Genomic DNA, 15,158 nt, shown 5'->3' with positions numbered 1-15,158 from the left:
GGGAGGCTGTAATCACATTAATATGATGCCCAGGTTCCAGCATGTACTGGCTGCCTGGGCATGATAGGAGTGTGATTGCTGTTAGCAATATATATATATATATATATATATATATATATATATATATATATATATATATATATAATATTGTTGTTGGTTTTTTTGTCCAATTTTGGTGTGTTATTTTTAAAAAAGTGTTTTTTTGTTTTTTTTTAAAGGGGGGGGGGTCATTTTCAGTTTCGGTCAAGTGAATGTTGAATTTTCAGTCCAGAATTTTCATTTCGGTGCATCCCTATATTCTAAGCCAGACACTGAAGCGGTAGGCCTACACCACATCAATGTTTGGATTAGTATAAAGTGATAAGGGTTATGCTAAATTATTGGCAATGTCTGGCTCAATGTATAGTGATAGGTGTTATGCTGTACCACCGTCAGTGCGTGCCTCAGTATATAGTGATAGGTGTTATGCTGTACCACCATCAGTGCGTGCCTCAGTATATAGTGATAGGTGTTATGCTGCCCCACTGTCAATGTTTGCCTCAGTATATAATGATAGCAGTTATGCTGTACCACCGTCAATGAGTGCCTCAGTATATAATAACAATTATGCTGCACCACTGTCAATATTTGCCTCAGTATATAATGATAGCAGTTATGCTGCAACACCGTCAATGTCTGCCTCAGTATATAGTGATAGGTGTTATGCTGTACCCCTGTCAATGGTTGCCCAACGACAGAAGCTATGCAGTTTTTCCCAATAAAAAAATAATTTTATATATATATTGATCCTTTATGCAGCCCAGAGCCCCCGCTCGTGATTCGCTCATAATTAACTTTTGCAGTGAGAATTTCACCTTTAAAATAGACCATGGAGTCAAAAGGGTTGGAAATATATAGCTCTGCCCCCTTGCAATGTGATTTTTTTTCAGCTCCACCAACTTCGCTTTATATGGACTGTAGAAGCATATTGTGCGCACAAAATTTTGGCTCTGGGAAAAATTTTGCACAACAGAAATTTTCGGAGCACACCACCCAAGAAATATTAGAGGGAACATTGCATATAACCATTTGCGTCTTTAAAATGTAAAGACTTATTCGTGAACCCAGATGTATGTTATCTCCCTGCCATGAGAGCAGCACGCTCACTCAGGCTCGCCACCCCTTACCAATATCTCCGTCAGCCCGGCACTCGGAAGAGGGTAAGTTTGTCTTCTCCTACAGAACTTTGTAAACTGGAATAAGTCACCTGCCAGATTAAAAGCCCTTCAAATACCTTGATAATCAGAAACAGCAGGCAAATAAACATACATGTGTGTTTGGATGCTTTTCATTTGGCCTATTTCATAGTCAATGGAAACGTATTCCTTTAGCTGTTAACATGAAAAAAACCAAATGGGGCTTCAGTGTAAGTAATAATATAAGCATAAAAGAAAGGAATAAATCCATGTCGTATTCCATACACGTTTTATGCAACAGCAGCGGCTTTTCTGTGTGAGCCCTGATGACAAGCAAAGTTTACAAAACAAACGGTGTTAAAGGAAGGCTTGGCAAACCAGCCCCTGAACATGTATTAACCAAACCAACTGATAGGCTTCGCTAACACCACTGAGCTTTCAACGCAAGAATGTCTAAAAACGGCCTTCAAAGAACTCAACATTTGCTGCAGGAAAAGCATATTGCAATTATCTTACATTTATAATGCAGCAGCGCTTAACAATCAGAGTCAGTAGAATACAGTTAACATCACAAACTGGTACAAAAGAAGAAGTGGGTCCTGCTCTTGTGAGCTTACAATCTAGTCAAAGTAAAGCGGAGGCCATAACCATGCCAATACAGCCCTACCAAAAAAGACTGCACATAAGTACAAAACAGCATAAGAATTCCTCCAATACAAAAGAAGTTCAGTTAAAGGTGATATTCGCCTATCATGTGGGTTAAAGCCATTAAGAGAAATCTTGGGGCCAGTACATTCTTAATGCCTGGGTCCCCTATGTCCCTCCCATCAGCCCACCCCGTGTCCTTCACACTTTCCCACCCATCACTCCACCTTAAGATCCTCCCATAAGCGCACCTTATAAGAACTGGAACAAGCCTAGGGTTAGTGGTGTCTGGGTGCAGTATTTGTTCAAGGCACCACCGTAACTAACATGCATACATAATAACCTGCAAACTCGTTTTAACATCCACCCACTCTAGCACCGAACTCTTACATACACACACACATTCTTTCTCCCGCTCCTCCTCTCTCTATCTCTCCCAGGTGCCACTAAGCCTAGGTTCTCCTCTTGCACTCCAACACCATACGCTGATACACAAAGTAACAATAACATCATCTGCTTACACCTACACACAGATGCTAACACCAAACACTAACACACATACATTCATGCTAACACCATACACTTACAAACCCTTACACTATACCGTCACAGACACATCCTAACAACATATACTCCCAAACACTAACATCTTACAGTAATACTCACACGTTAAACTCATGTATACATTATAACACTACATGTAGATATCCACACTCACACTAATGCTGTACAGTAACACAAAAAACAAAACGCTCACACGAGCACATCTTACGCGGCCTGCAGTGTCCGGCTAGCGGTATTTCGGGGCAGGGGCTTGGGGAGATGAGGCTATCGGCCCACGGGGGCCTCGCATCCCTGCCCAGTACAAAAGTTGTACCCACTGATGGCAGATCAGTGTGTTAAAAGTCCATATCATGACGGTAGGAAACATCTTAAAAAACCATATGCATCATAAGAACCTTGATGGGTCTTGATGCTAGTATTTATGTAGTAGAATGCCACAAAGTATGGGCCGCCGAGTATCCTGAAAGTCTGTGTGAGCCGCTTGAAGAAATGGGCATGACTATGACTGAAACGCCATTACAATGAATGGCTCTTGTGTCACACCCTTTGTACAGCGCTGTGCGATAGATTATAGGCTGATATGCAGGCTCTGTTTCAAGCAATTAGAATAACTACCAGAAAGCAGCCAGCTTGATGTCAATACAAACACCGCATTAACAGTGTCTACTAACAAACCCAAACGGAAATTTAGGATGCATGATTGGCCTAGAAAAAAAAAACACCTATAAAATAATAAATTTAGTGAAAACAAAACCACGTAATAAAAGCAGCAATTAATAAGGTACTAATTACCCTGAAAATAACCCACAGTTAAGAGATTTGTGGCCAAGAAAACATTGGGCTCGTCTGACAATGCATTATGCTATATAGTTTTCCAGTTTGTGTGTTTTTGGGATGTTAGGCAATCCACAAAGTATGCGCAAACAAATGAAACTGCACTCGGCAATTCACCATGCTGGCTATGGTGCCAGTCTTCCCCGCGCCGTGCAAATAGTCAAGTACGCCATTGTTCTGGATGCACATGGCTCTGATAACGTGATGGCATGTGTCATGTGGTCAGAGCGGTCTCCACCGTGTGTGCACTCCAATGCCACGATTAGATTTCACACGGACATAAAGGACAGTGCAATATCCCGCACAGCCCCACCAACTAATAATGCACTTTAACCCCTTCAGGAGCTGTATTTTTATTTATTTTTTTGAGACATGAGTTTCTTTGTTTTCGTACCATATGTTGATTTAATAAAGATTCTTCTTTTTCATGTTTGATGTACCCACGCAAATCTCTCAGAAATCTTTTTGAGGGCAAGTGGGGGCAAGAAACCATAGAAACACACAAAACATAATTAGCAACCATTATATGTAAAAAATAATAAAATAAAATACACTTTTTTGCAATTTCGCTTAGGTTTTCTGCTACACAGTATATACTGAGGATGCACAATAACCCAATTTATGTTTGACAACATCCCCCGATTACAGGAGTACCCATAACAGGATAGCACTATTCTCTGGATGCCAGTGATGTCATGTGACATTACTGAGCTCTATTTTTTTGTTTTTTTAGATTTAATAAAAAACAAAACATTTTTATACACTTTTGACATTTGTTTGAAGGGTGACACATTTAGTTTCTCCGTCTCTTTCCTCTGATCGCTCCCACACTGATAACACTGTGATCAGCAAGCAGGGCTCCATAGCTGATCTCAGTTGGAAATGAGATCACACAATCGGACATTCCTATGAAATTTGGTCTACAGACGCAAGCGCCGTTTACACGATCGCTTAGCTGGAAGCCAGCAATGCCGGGAACTCCCAACAAACAGAGTCCCGGCTGACAGACAGCATGATCTCCCGTGCAGCAGCAAGGAGAGGACAGTGCAATAAAGTCACGACATGCTTGTATGTTTTGAGGGGCATCCTGCCTGCACTTTGATGGACAGGTATGTCTAACGGGGCATTAAGGGGTTCAAGTACTTTACAACTGCCCAAAAAAACAAACAAAAAAAGAAACCCTTAACTGGTAAAAATGCTGCAGTTCTACAAGGTATCTTGTTAGATGCGCTGGAAATATGTTGTATAACAGCGGTGGTATGTATGCATGTAGGATCACATGATTCAGCCAACGATGCAGATGGAAAGGTGCATATTTGAATAGGACTCTATGCTTTGCCTCATTGATGTGTTTCATAGTAAGATGATCTAAATATGCTTCTGAAAAACAAATTAAAATGCACATCTATAGAAATCTTTATAATAAAAAGCACTTATAACTTTCGGCATCAGGTGACCTGCAACTACCAAAGCATATTGCAGATAGCAGCCAAACTGGCATGTTTTTTTTGTTTTTTGTTTTTTTTTTAAAGAAGCTGATAAATTCTTAAGGCAAACAGGTATATCAGCAAAACAGACCTGTTTGGAGGTGGGCATACAATACACCAGGAGCTAAAGTAATTTCAACCGAGCTGGCCCTGCATGATGCATAGTTAAACCATCAAGGTTTTTATTTTTTGAATCTCAATGATTTAGCTATGCTTTTTGCAGAGCCAGACCAGCCCTTCTTGAACAAGAGACTCGGCCTCTAATAAATCATTCAGCGGCTTTAAAAGTGGTATTCACCTAAGATAACAAAGTGACAATAACTGGCCGTGACTGGTGTCAAGTTTACAGGCACGCCAGCCCCTTGGGTATGTTGTGTTCATCTTCATGTTACTAGTTTCGCCTTGCATGAAAAGAATTGTGTATGGTTTACGCTAGCTTATTTTAGCAGAGCTGCTACTCACAGCTCTCCGCAATGCTATAGCAAAATTTAAATAGGACACAGATTTGTTACAGGAACAACTGCTTTTTTTTTTGCTCTTATTTCACATTAAAAAAAAAACTAAAAACTTATTTTGCATGCTAATATAGGCAACAGATCTGTCTAAAACCTTTACTTCTTGGTATATTATAGGGAGACTATTGGCTGTTTCTCTTGGAACTCACTGTTTCACACTGTTAACTTAGAACTGCGCTTTAATGTTTTCATGGAGACAATAAAGCTTTGAACACTAATACTATGTAATAACCCCACCCCTGTCACATGTATCCAATTGTTTGTAGAGTCATTTGGGTATGTAAGGTTCATCTTCCGGGTTTATTCACTAAAGCGAGAGTTGACAGGAGAGTTTTGGACTGAAGTCTGCCACTTCACTATTTATTATGAAGAGCCATCACTTAGTTTCCCAGCAGGAAGGGCTGAGCTGGTCCTGCATAATGCATAATTCAATGGGTAATGAGAGAGGAGAAATCTCACTGATTTAACGATACATTGTACAGGACCAGTCAAGCTCTTCCTGCAGCAGAAGCTCGCTGAAGATTGGCCTTCACAATGCAAAATGAACACAATTATTTGAAACCAAACTCTCCTGGCAACCTTCCTGTTAGTGAATAGACCACTTTGCACAAAGCTCATTGTGTATGGATTATACTTGCTTTTAATGGAAAAGCTTGACGAAGCGCAATGCAATACCGTAGTAAAAGTTAAGTAGGACTCTACATCCAGAAGCAGATCAGTCTGAATTTTTTTAATGGTCTGGGGTACGCCTACTTTGGTCCAATACCTTCCCCACCTCTCTTATCACCGTGTCTCTATATAAAACAATGAAGAATAATAATAATCTCACATTTTCTAACTTTAATGTCTCAGCTTGTGAATCTGTTTCTCCTTAGGCTTTCACTCACACCTTAAACCATCTATACAAGCCATTTCAGATTTAGATGGTGAATCATTTGCTGAAAGTTCCACATAGCTGGCACACTGCATCCGCATATGCCAGGAGGTATAAATTATAAGGTTTGAGGTCCACAGCCAACTATGTTCACAAGTCCCACCATTTATGGGCCAACACTTTGTTGGATAGGAATCATAAGTGTAGACATCATAAACTACTGGTACCTGTTGGCTGCCTCAAAATAGCAATTCTGTAGATTGAAAACACAAAAAATAATTAAAAAAAAATATTAAACAAAAAACAGTCTTCCATATAGTTTCAAATTTAGGTAAAACAAGCATTGTTATACCCCAATGAGACACTTTGGCATAAGAACAGGTGTCATTTTCACCAAGTGCTTTAAAGTTATACATTTTGGCTAAGGCAGAAAAAAGGCCTTTTCAGTGTTACAGTGTAAAGCAAGACGGTCTTAATTTTGTGCTGAACCAGGAAAAAATAAAAACACATGGATTAAGTCTTAATATCAGCCAGTAAAATGGTCATTTACAAAGAGAACTGACACCAATCGAGCAAGCCTCAGCTGTACAAAGATGTGTTCTTCCGAGTCTAGACTGCTAATCCATCCACGGGTAAAGACGTCTAATACTATTCTTGTACTATATTTTTTTATTAGTGCTGAGGGATCCAGTCCAACTGCCGGGTAAGATATATTTGGACAAGATAAACAAGGTTTCCAGTTTGCAACACACAGAACTGCTGCAAGGCTGGACCCTAAATTACGACCATATGCAGTAAGGAAATGTGAAGAGTCTAAAAGTTCTGTTTATTAAAGAAACATGAGTGTGACACTTTATAACACCTTCGGAGTTAATTATTGTGGCTGAGATTGTGCATGAACCAAAGGGACATTCTTTACACCAACAGCATCTATATCTCAATACTGTCAGGTCTATACCCCTTTTATAGCAGATGTATATGGATGTCCTTGTTTTAAACAGGATTTGTCAATTATAAAACCATTATATCGATGTTGCTAGTGCAGTAGTTGAAGCACAAATACCCTCGAACACAACTCGAAAATGAAATTTCACAAATATCCAGGGTCTCTTTATTTTTTAATATTTTGCCAAACTGAAAGCATGACACGGTACTAAACAAAGGGAACAACCTTGGTAAACTAATGATGCCTTGGAGACACAGGTTCCCGTCCGTAAACCACACAAAACAAAAATGTTTTGTAGCTGAAGACCAAGAAAACCAGTACTTGGAAGTTGTTGTGATCTTTTAGTATTTGCTGTTTTCCATGGAAAACAACACCACACACACATATATATATATTAATAATCATAATAGGAAACTATCACTAGAAACAGACTGAGGACTTTATTTATTAAAGGGAGAGTTGTGGTTTCACTTCAATATACAGTATGAAGGCCCAATGCCAGTGAGCTGCCACTCCAAAAACAGCTTGGCTGGCCCAGTGTAAAGTATAGTCAACTAAGTGATAGTTACTCAACCGCTGAAGTAAGAATCATGCAGGGCCAGGTCAGCCCTTCTTGCTGGAGGAATTTGCATGTGTTGGACCTTTATAGTGAATAGTGAAGTGAGGGAGCTGGAACCGCAATGCTCCTGTCAATGTTTGCTTTAGTGAACCCCCAAAACGCTACCAGGCAGCTCTTAGGAGTTGTGCAACACGAAAAAACATTAAAATCACCTCCAAATAGGACATTGGCACAATGACTATAATACACTTTAAACAATTGCCAACTTCACATTCTCATAGCATTTCTATTTTCCCAGCTCTCTATTTTCATGAAGTGCCAGCAGACTCTGTAGCACCGTGCAGTAAAGTCATAACAAATAAGATATAGTATTTAAACAGAGGTAGAAGGTGATGAGGGCCCTGCTCCCTAGAACTGATCATTTTCATATAAATATTAGTGTGTATATATGCGTGAATGTGTATATGTACGTGTGTGTGTGTGTGTGTGTAGATGTACGTGTATATGTACGTGTGTGTGTGTGTGTGTGTGTGTGTGTGTGTGTGTGTGTGTGTGTAGATGTATGTGTGTGTGTGTGCAGACAGGGAATTACAAGTAAAGTCTCAATGTCAGCTGTTAAGCTACGTTGATGCTGGCATTTAAAAAGTGTTCCTTCTCAGATACCTTTCACTCAGCTACACAGTGTATCTCTTGCAAACACCACTCATTTACTTTATCCTTTACTGGAAACCACCAGAAATAGTTCACAGCCGGGTCTTCTGCGCATACACAAACACGGCTACCCACTCCCAAAGTATTCTTCCCTAAAGGGGTGTAGCCAAGTGGCTCTGCAGAATGTTCACACACAGCATGCATTTCTAAGGTGAGCTGCAGGGACCAAAATACTTTAGTTAACAAACCCCTCAAAAATTACATTTCATTGAAATGTCAGAGACGCTAGGGGGCATTTTAAAGGGGTGTCTTAATCGGCCCGAGGGAAAAAGTAAGATAAAAGTTGACAAACCAGAAAATAATGTATTCAATAACTACACATTTTTGTAAAATACTCATCATAAATGCTACCATTTCACTTCAATTGTTTTCATCCTACAATAGGCATTTGGCACATTATATCTATCTATCCATCTATCTATCCTAATAGTGTGATTAACAAGACTGGGCATGTTTGTTCTTTGCAGGTTCCGGATTACAATGCCTGTTGTGGTAAGAAACTATAGGCAAGCCACAATCGCCTGGGAAAGAAAAGTCCAGTCTGTCCATGAAAGTAGGGGAATTCAGAGATATGTGCTTTTAAACCGGATAGCTTACATCTATGGTACTGGACGAAATAGCTTGGACGTAAGAAAATAAAAGTGCAAAACAAATAAAACCCACACAACTGGAGCAGACACACAGTGACACCTGATAGCAGAAGTACATATACAATGAATTGTAATGCTGTGTACCTTTACACATAAACATATTTGAGCTTGCTTCTTTGCAAAGCCCCAAAAAAAATCCAAGAAATATTTTAGAACTGCATATATATATATATATATATATATATATATATATATATATATATATATATATATACACACGCATCACAACATTTTACAAGAAAGGGACATTATACCACCAAACATGTGCAAGAAAGAATACAGTTCATAGCTGTTGTGCAGGAACGTGTGTCATTTAATGCACCTTATACGACCTTGACTTTGTTAGGATCAGTCATGGATCCACTGGAACTGTCTCCTAGAGGTTTCAATCTTCCTACTGTTTATTATTACGGATCCTATTTCAAATACAGTACATTTCTTAATTGGACGGTTTTATGCTTAGATTTCACAGATTTCTACCGAAGATAACGTGTAAAAAGATCCAAGGACAAAGCAGATTATGTTTATGAATTATTAAATGGATGTGAACATGGGATCTGGTGTTAAGATCATTGTACTTAGAAAGACAAGGTCATGGATCAAGCCCTCCCATTGCCGCGAATCCTGAAAAACTCAGTTTAACTAGTTGCACACTTAACGGCGTAATGAAAAGGTTAACAGGCGTAATCCAAACCTTTTTTTTTAGAATATTTCCAAATATTAAAAATTGAGCTCCTGGGAAAACATTTTTATGGTTTTTATCTTTCTAGTCCTACATAAATAGACACTCTATGAATAAAAACCGCCCGGAGCTCGGTTTGTCATTGATTAATATAAATACACAAATACCCATACGGTCTTATACCGCATTAGAACATAACATAATTTATGCATGGCATCCAAAGCCTGACCGCTGTCAAACGTGATTCAATGGTACACAGAATAAAAAAAGCTAAAGCACAAGATCATTCATGATACCAAATACGGGAAAAAACATTGTCCTTTATTGATAAAATAAAAACAAACAAAAAAATGCTTTCTGCTATCCGATGTCAAATTATGCAACGTGGATTGCCACGATCGTGAAAAGGCTACTCTTTAACAAACAGGCTTTTCACTCAGTAGCCATTTTGCCAGGAATTTTGACATGATACCAACAGTGAGTAATTGTAAACAGCATCTACTGCTGATTTTTCCAACCCAGCACAGCGCAAGCTAGAATGAAAAGCCGTCGGTGGCAAACGGTGCATAAGACACAAATACTATCACATCTTTTTTCTCTCTCTTTCTTCTTAGAAACACGTTAATCGAATGCAACGGCTAAAAATACATCGTATACGCGGTATTTGTGCAAATAGCGGCATGAAAACAGGTGTGATTTTTTTTTTAATCCATCAGAATTAGACACTCCCACAAGGCATCAGTCTAGTGACCTGATGCAAGAAAAAAAAATAGCAGCCAGCCATTCAGCACATGAGAATTCATCTCACCACCTTTGTTATTCTTATTACAAAAAAAAATCTGATGCCAGTGAATGAAAACCAAATGCAACGCAGCAATCTGCATTTTATTCTCCTATCAGGGGAGAGAAAACGGTGCGATCAAGCGATCGGAAACAAATTATGGGACAAAAGAACCCCCCCCCCCCCCAAAAAAAAGATACTGCAATGAAAGCTGCAGCGGTGCATTTGATTCCATATCATACAGCGGAATATATAATAACCACATAAGATCAATACACCAGCAGTTATCCTTTCCTTGCAGCTGCAAAATAAAGATCTCACCTGCCCCTCCTCCACTAAAAAACACATCTTGAGCTGCCACTACCAGACCTACTCCTATTTTTACACTGCATTTCCCAGCTTGTGGGAATGAACAATGGATGTGATCGCATTCTGCGGGATCTGCAGCTTCAGACATATATTCTGTACAATGTATAGATATTTAGATGCCAGGGGCTGAGGATAAAATGGCAGATGAATGAATGACAGGGAATAGGGGGGTTGGGGGGGGCATTCTGCTTACCAGATGGAGTTTTTGATTTTCTGTTGCAGTGCATTGGCTTCTGTCCCTTGCAGTCCTGTCACCAAGGCTGGCAGTGCCCCTGGTGCAGAGGCGGGCAGCTGGGGCTGTTCAGGCCGCTGCTTTTTCGGTGCTTGTTGTTGCTGCTCCTCTGCCATGATTGCTGATGCTGGGGCTCGGTGTTTCTCTGTGTGTATAGTCTGCGAGGAGGTTGGGGAGGGGTGGAAGCAGGAGGACGGAAGAAGCTCTGCAGACTAGGCCTTTAAACCGACCTCGAGTGAGTCGTCTTCCCCTGCTGGAGGGACATGACTGGGGCAAGACGGCCGGGGGAGGGGTGGAGTGAGGGCACCTACAGCCGTAGAGACGCGTGGAATCGAGCGAGGGACATGGTAAGGTTAGTGCAGCGGGGGCGTCGGACTGCTAGTGGGGTATACGGGTTGTGGGAGACGAGGGGCCCGGAGAGGTGGCCACATTAAGGTATAAAGGCAAATATGTCCCCACCCAGCGGCGCTCCGACTCTATCCAGCACCTGGTCCCACTGCAGCCGCCAGCAGCCCGCACGGCGCTCACTGGAGAGGAGCGGAGGCTGCACCCGGAGTGCGCAGGCGCACTGAGCATAACAACATCCACTACACACAGCCTGACAACAACAACTGCACACAGCCTGACAACATCCACCTCCAGCCACTGCCTGCTTGGCCGCACCATCACTCACACACTACACACAGCCTGACAACATCACACCCAGCTAATATCCACACATCACAACCTTGTAACAACACACACTGAGCACAGACTAACAAAAGAAAAAACACAGCTGGCTAATATCCTCTGCACACAATACTCTGGCAGTAATAACAACACACACTGCAAACAGCCTGCTAATATCCGCAACAACCAGTCTTGCAGAAACAACAAACGCTGCACACAGCCTGGCAGCAACAAGGCACTATACACAGCATGACAAATACAATCAGCATACCCAGCCTAATTACATCCACTAGACACAATACACACTGCACACAGTCTGATAATATTAACTGATGCACACAGCCTGCTAATATCCACACACAGGCTAGCAGGAACAACAAACACTGCACACAGCCTGGCAGCAGCAACAACCGAAACACACAGCTAATATACCATACACTGTCTTTTAGTATCAAAAACACACACTACACACAGCCAGTTAACATCCGCCACACACATTCTAGCAGAAACCACTACATCCACAGCACACGGTCTGACAAGAGCATCTGATACACTTTTGTGATTCAGGCAGCCCCTCTAACGATATGTTGGGGAGAAAGGAGACAATTGGATTAGATAATGCAAGCTCTGCCACAGGCTTCCTTCTCAGGCTTCCACGACAAAAAAAATTACTGACTTTTTTAAGTGTACACAAAAGGTACACAAATACAGAATCAGACAATAAAACACAAACGGACATTGGGTAATGATATATGCTAATTCTCTTTTCCGGCCCAGCTTCCCACGCGCTCAGAAAAAATCGTAAATTCAGATTGGTGACATCCAAAGAGTGGAATGCTGGAGAGGACAGCCACAGCCTACAGTGCAATGGGTTCTATGGAGCCACTAGCACAGACCTCTCCACTAGTGGCTCCTTTGTGGTCTGTGCTCCACGTGATGCTGGCCTTTAGAATATGATGCCATCTGCTGGCATGCAGACCTTTTCTACCCTTGGTGGCTGTTAAGGGCATAAGATACAGCTTGTGTGAGCTTCTAAGCGATGTCTAGCCCGATGCAGGAATTCAGTATAGACCTGTGCCAGTGAAATCATAGAAAAGAGAGAAAGAAGGCCAAGCTGCTACAAACACCTATAGAGTACAATAGAAACACATGGGTGGTAGCGCTATCAAAATTACTGGGGTGAAAAAAAAAGAATTAAGTTCAAGCAAAATACAATTTTAGTTATAATATATGGGTAAGCCAATAAATAAAATATAATACAAACAGCCGGCGTAAACAAAAGGTGCCTGTTTAACCCCTTCGTGACAAAGGCTGATTTTACTTTTTGTACCCTTCGTGACAATGGCCGTTTTAAGATTTCTGCGCTGCTCGTGTTTAGCTGTAATTTTCTTCTTTCCCGTTTACTGAACCCACACACATTATATATTGGTTTTTTTCAGGACAAGAAGGGCTTTCTTTAGATGACATTGTTTTGATTGTATCATATTATTTACTATTAAAAAAAGTATAAAATATGGTGAAAAATTTAGAAAAAAATGACTGTTTCTTTTAGTTGAAAAATATTTTACTCATCTGTAAAAGGTAATGAAAAAACCTGCTTAATAGATTCTACTATTTGTCCTGAGTTTAGAAATACCCAATGTTTTTATGTTTTTTTGCTTTTTTCTACACATTATGGGGCAAAAAGTACAGGTAGCGTTTTGCTGTTTCAAAGCCATTTTTTCCAAATCTGGTAATTCTTCCCCTCATGTGCCATTTCGGGTATCTTTGAAGCCGGCCAATGCAATTTATCCCATCAAGTCATATATTTTTGAAAACTAGACAGCCCAGGGTATTCCAAATGCTAGTATTTTAACCCTTTTCAAGCACTAATTCTACCATCAGCCTTTGTCAAACTTTATGGTAATAATTTTTTTTGCATTTGTTTTTTCACACACATTTTACTTTAGGTATGAATAAACAGGTTCTGGTATATGTCACTATCATAAAACACCCCAATATGTGTTTAGCAACATCTCCTGAGTACAGCGATACCTCACATGAATGATTTTGCCTGGCTGTTTGGGGGCAAAAGGGCCACATTTGGGGCATGCGCATTTTTCACTGTTGAACTTTGGCATTTGGGGATCCACTGCCCATGCCCTATTTGGTACATCTTTGAGCCGGGCCATTTCAGTGTGCCCAATAAAGCCATATATTTTTGAAAACTAGTCACCCCTGGGTATTTTAAATGCTGGTATTTTAACTCTTTGCATTCACACATTTTACCACCAGAATTTTTTCAAAGTTTGCAGTAGTATTTTTTTTGTGTGTATTTTTCCCCCACACACCTACTTTATGTATGAATTTACAGCTCCTGGTTTATGCCGCTGTCACATGACACCCCAATATGTGTTCAGCAACATCTCCTGAGCACAGTGATACCCCACATGCATGGGTTTGTCATTTTTGGGGGAACGAAAAGGCCACATTTGGTACGTGTGCATTTTTCTAATTGGAAATTAGATGTGTGGCCATCCTTCCCCCCCTGTTATTTGGGACATTGTTGAACCCGGCCAATTCAATTTACCCCATCAAATCATACATTTTTTTAAAGTAGACACCCCATGGGCATTTAATATGCCAGTATTTTAACTCATTTTTTTTTTTCAACTTGAAGGTTCCCCTGATAGTGACATCAGTGGGAAATTATTTTTACATTTTACTGTTTTTTTTACTATTTTTTTCTAATTATTATTAATTTTATTTTATTTTTTAATTTATTTTTACTAATCACACTGTGATTAGAAAGCTGGGCTCCACTGACTTGCACCGGCGTGACGTTACCTTCTAGTTCTCAGCAGTGGCGACTCTAGAAACAATATATAGGGGGGGCACACAAGATACCACAGTCAAACGGGGGGGGCATTAATAATTTCCACCATTAAATCATACCACTGAAAAAACATATATATATATATATATATATATTGCCAAAAGTAATGGCTCTGCCACACTGACACCCCCGAACACACACACCAGGACAGGCTCTGCCACACCAACACCCAAACACACACCAGGACAGGCTCTGCCACACCAACACCTATACACACACACCCCAGGACAGGCTCTGCTAAACTGATAACCAAAAACACACAAACAGTAGGACACTACGTCACAGTCATCTACAACAGGATGGATTTTTCAAACTGCATTGTCGTTTATATCTCCCTTAGTGTTTTTGCCCCTTGTGTATTGATGCCCCAGCCAGCACCCTTTTAGTATAGATTAATGTGATGCCCCCACACCATTGTATGATCGGCCTCCAGCCACCACTATTTGTATTAATGCCCCCAGCAAGCCCCTCCCTTTATTATTGATTTATGTGATGGCCCCATCGCATATACGTTAGACATGCATTTTTAACTACATAATGAGTACTTATCTCTTTGAAGTAAAGACTATGATTGAAACATAATTTCAAAA

The 15,158-nt window shown here is 40.4% G+C and overlaps 1 protein-coding gene across 1 annotated transcript in view; it reads right to left on the bottom strand.

Annotated features, from left to right (window-relative positions):
• Positions 1–11,140, bottom strand: part of RFX7 (regulatory factor X7) — a 51,038-nt gene extending 39,898 nt beyond the window's left edge. Inside the window, exon 1 of the mRNA XM_089488329.1 lies at positions 10,986–11,140. Within this exon, the coding sequence (XP_089344455.1) occupies positions 10,986–11,140 (155 nt within the window). The remainder of the gene's footprint in view (positions 1–10,985) is intronic.
• Positions 11,141–15,158: the final 4,018 nt, after the last annotated feature.

This window comes from Sceloporus occidentalis, unplaced genomic scaffold, assembly GCF_023333645.1.
Source record: "Sceloporus occidentalis isolate IW3139 unplaced genomic scaffold, rSceOcc1.0.p SCAF_37, whole genome shotgun sequence".
NCBI classification, from domain to species: Eukaryota; Metazoa; Chordata; class Lepidosauria; order Squamata; family Phrynosomatidae; genus Sceloporus; species Sceloporus occidentalis.
This window is presented reverse-complemented; position numbering and strand designations above follow the sequence as displayed.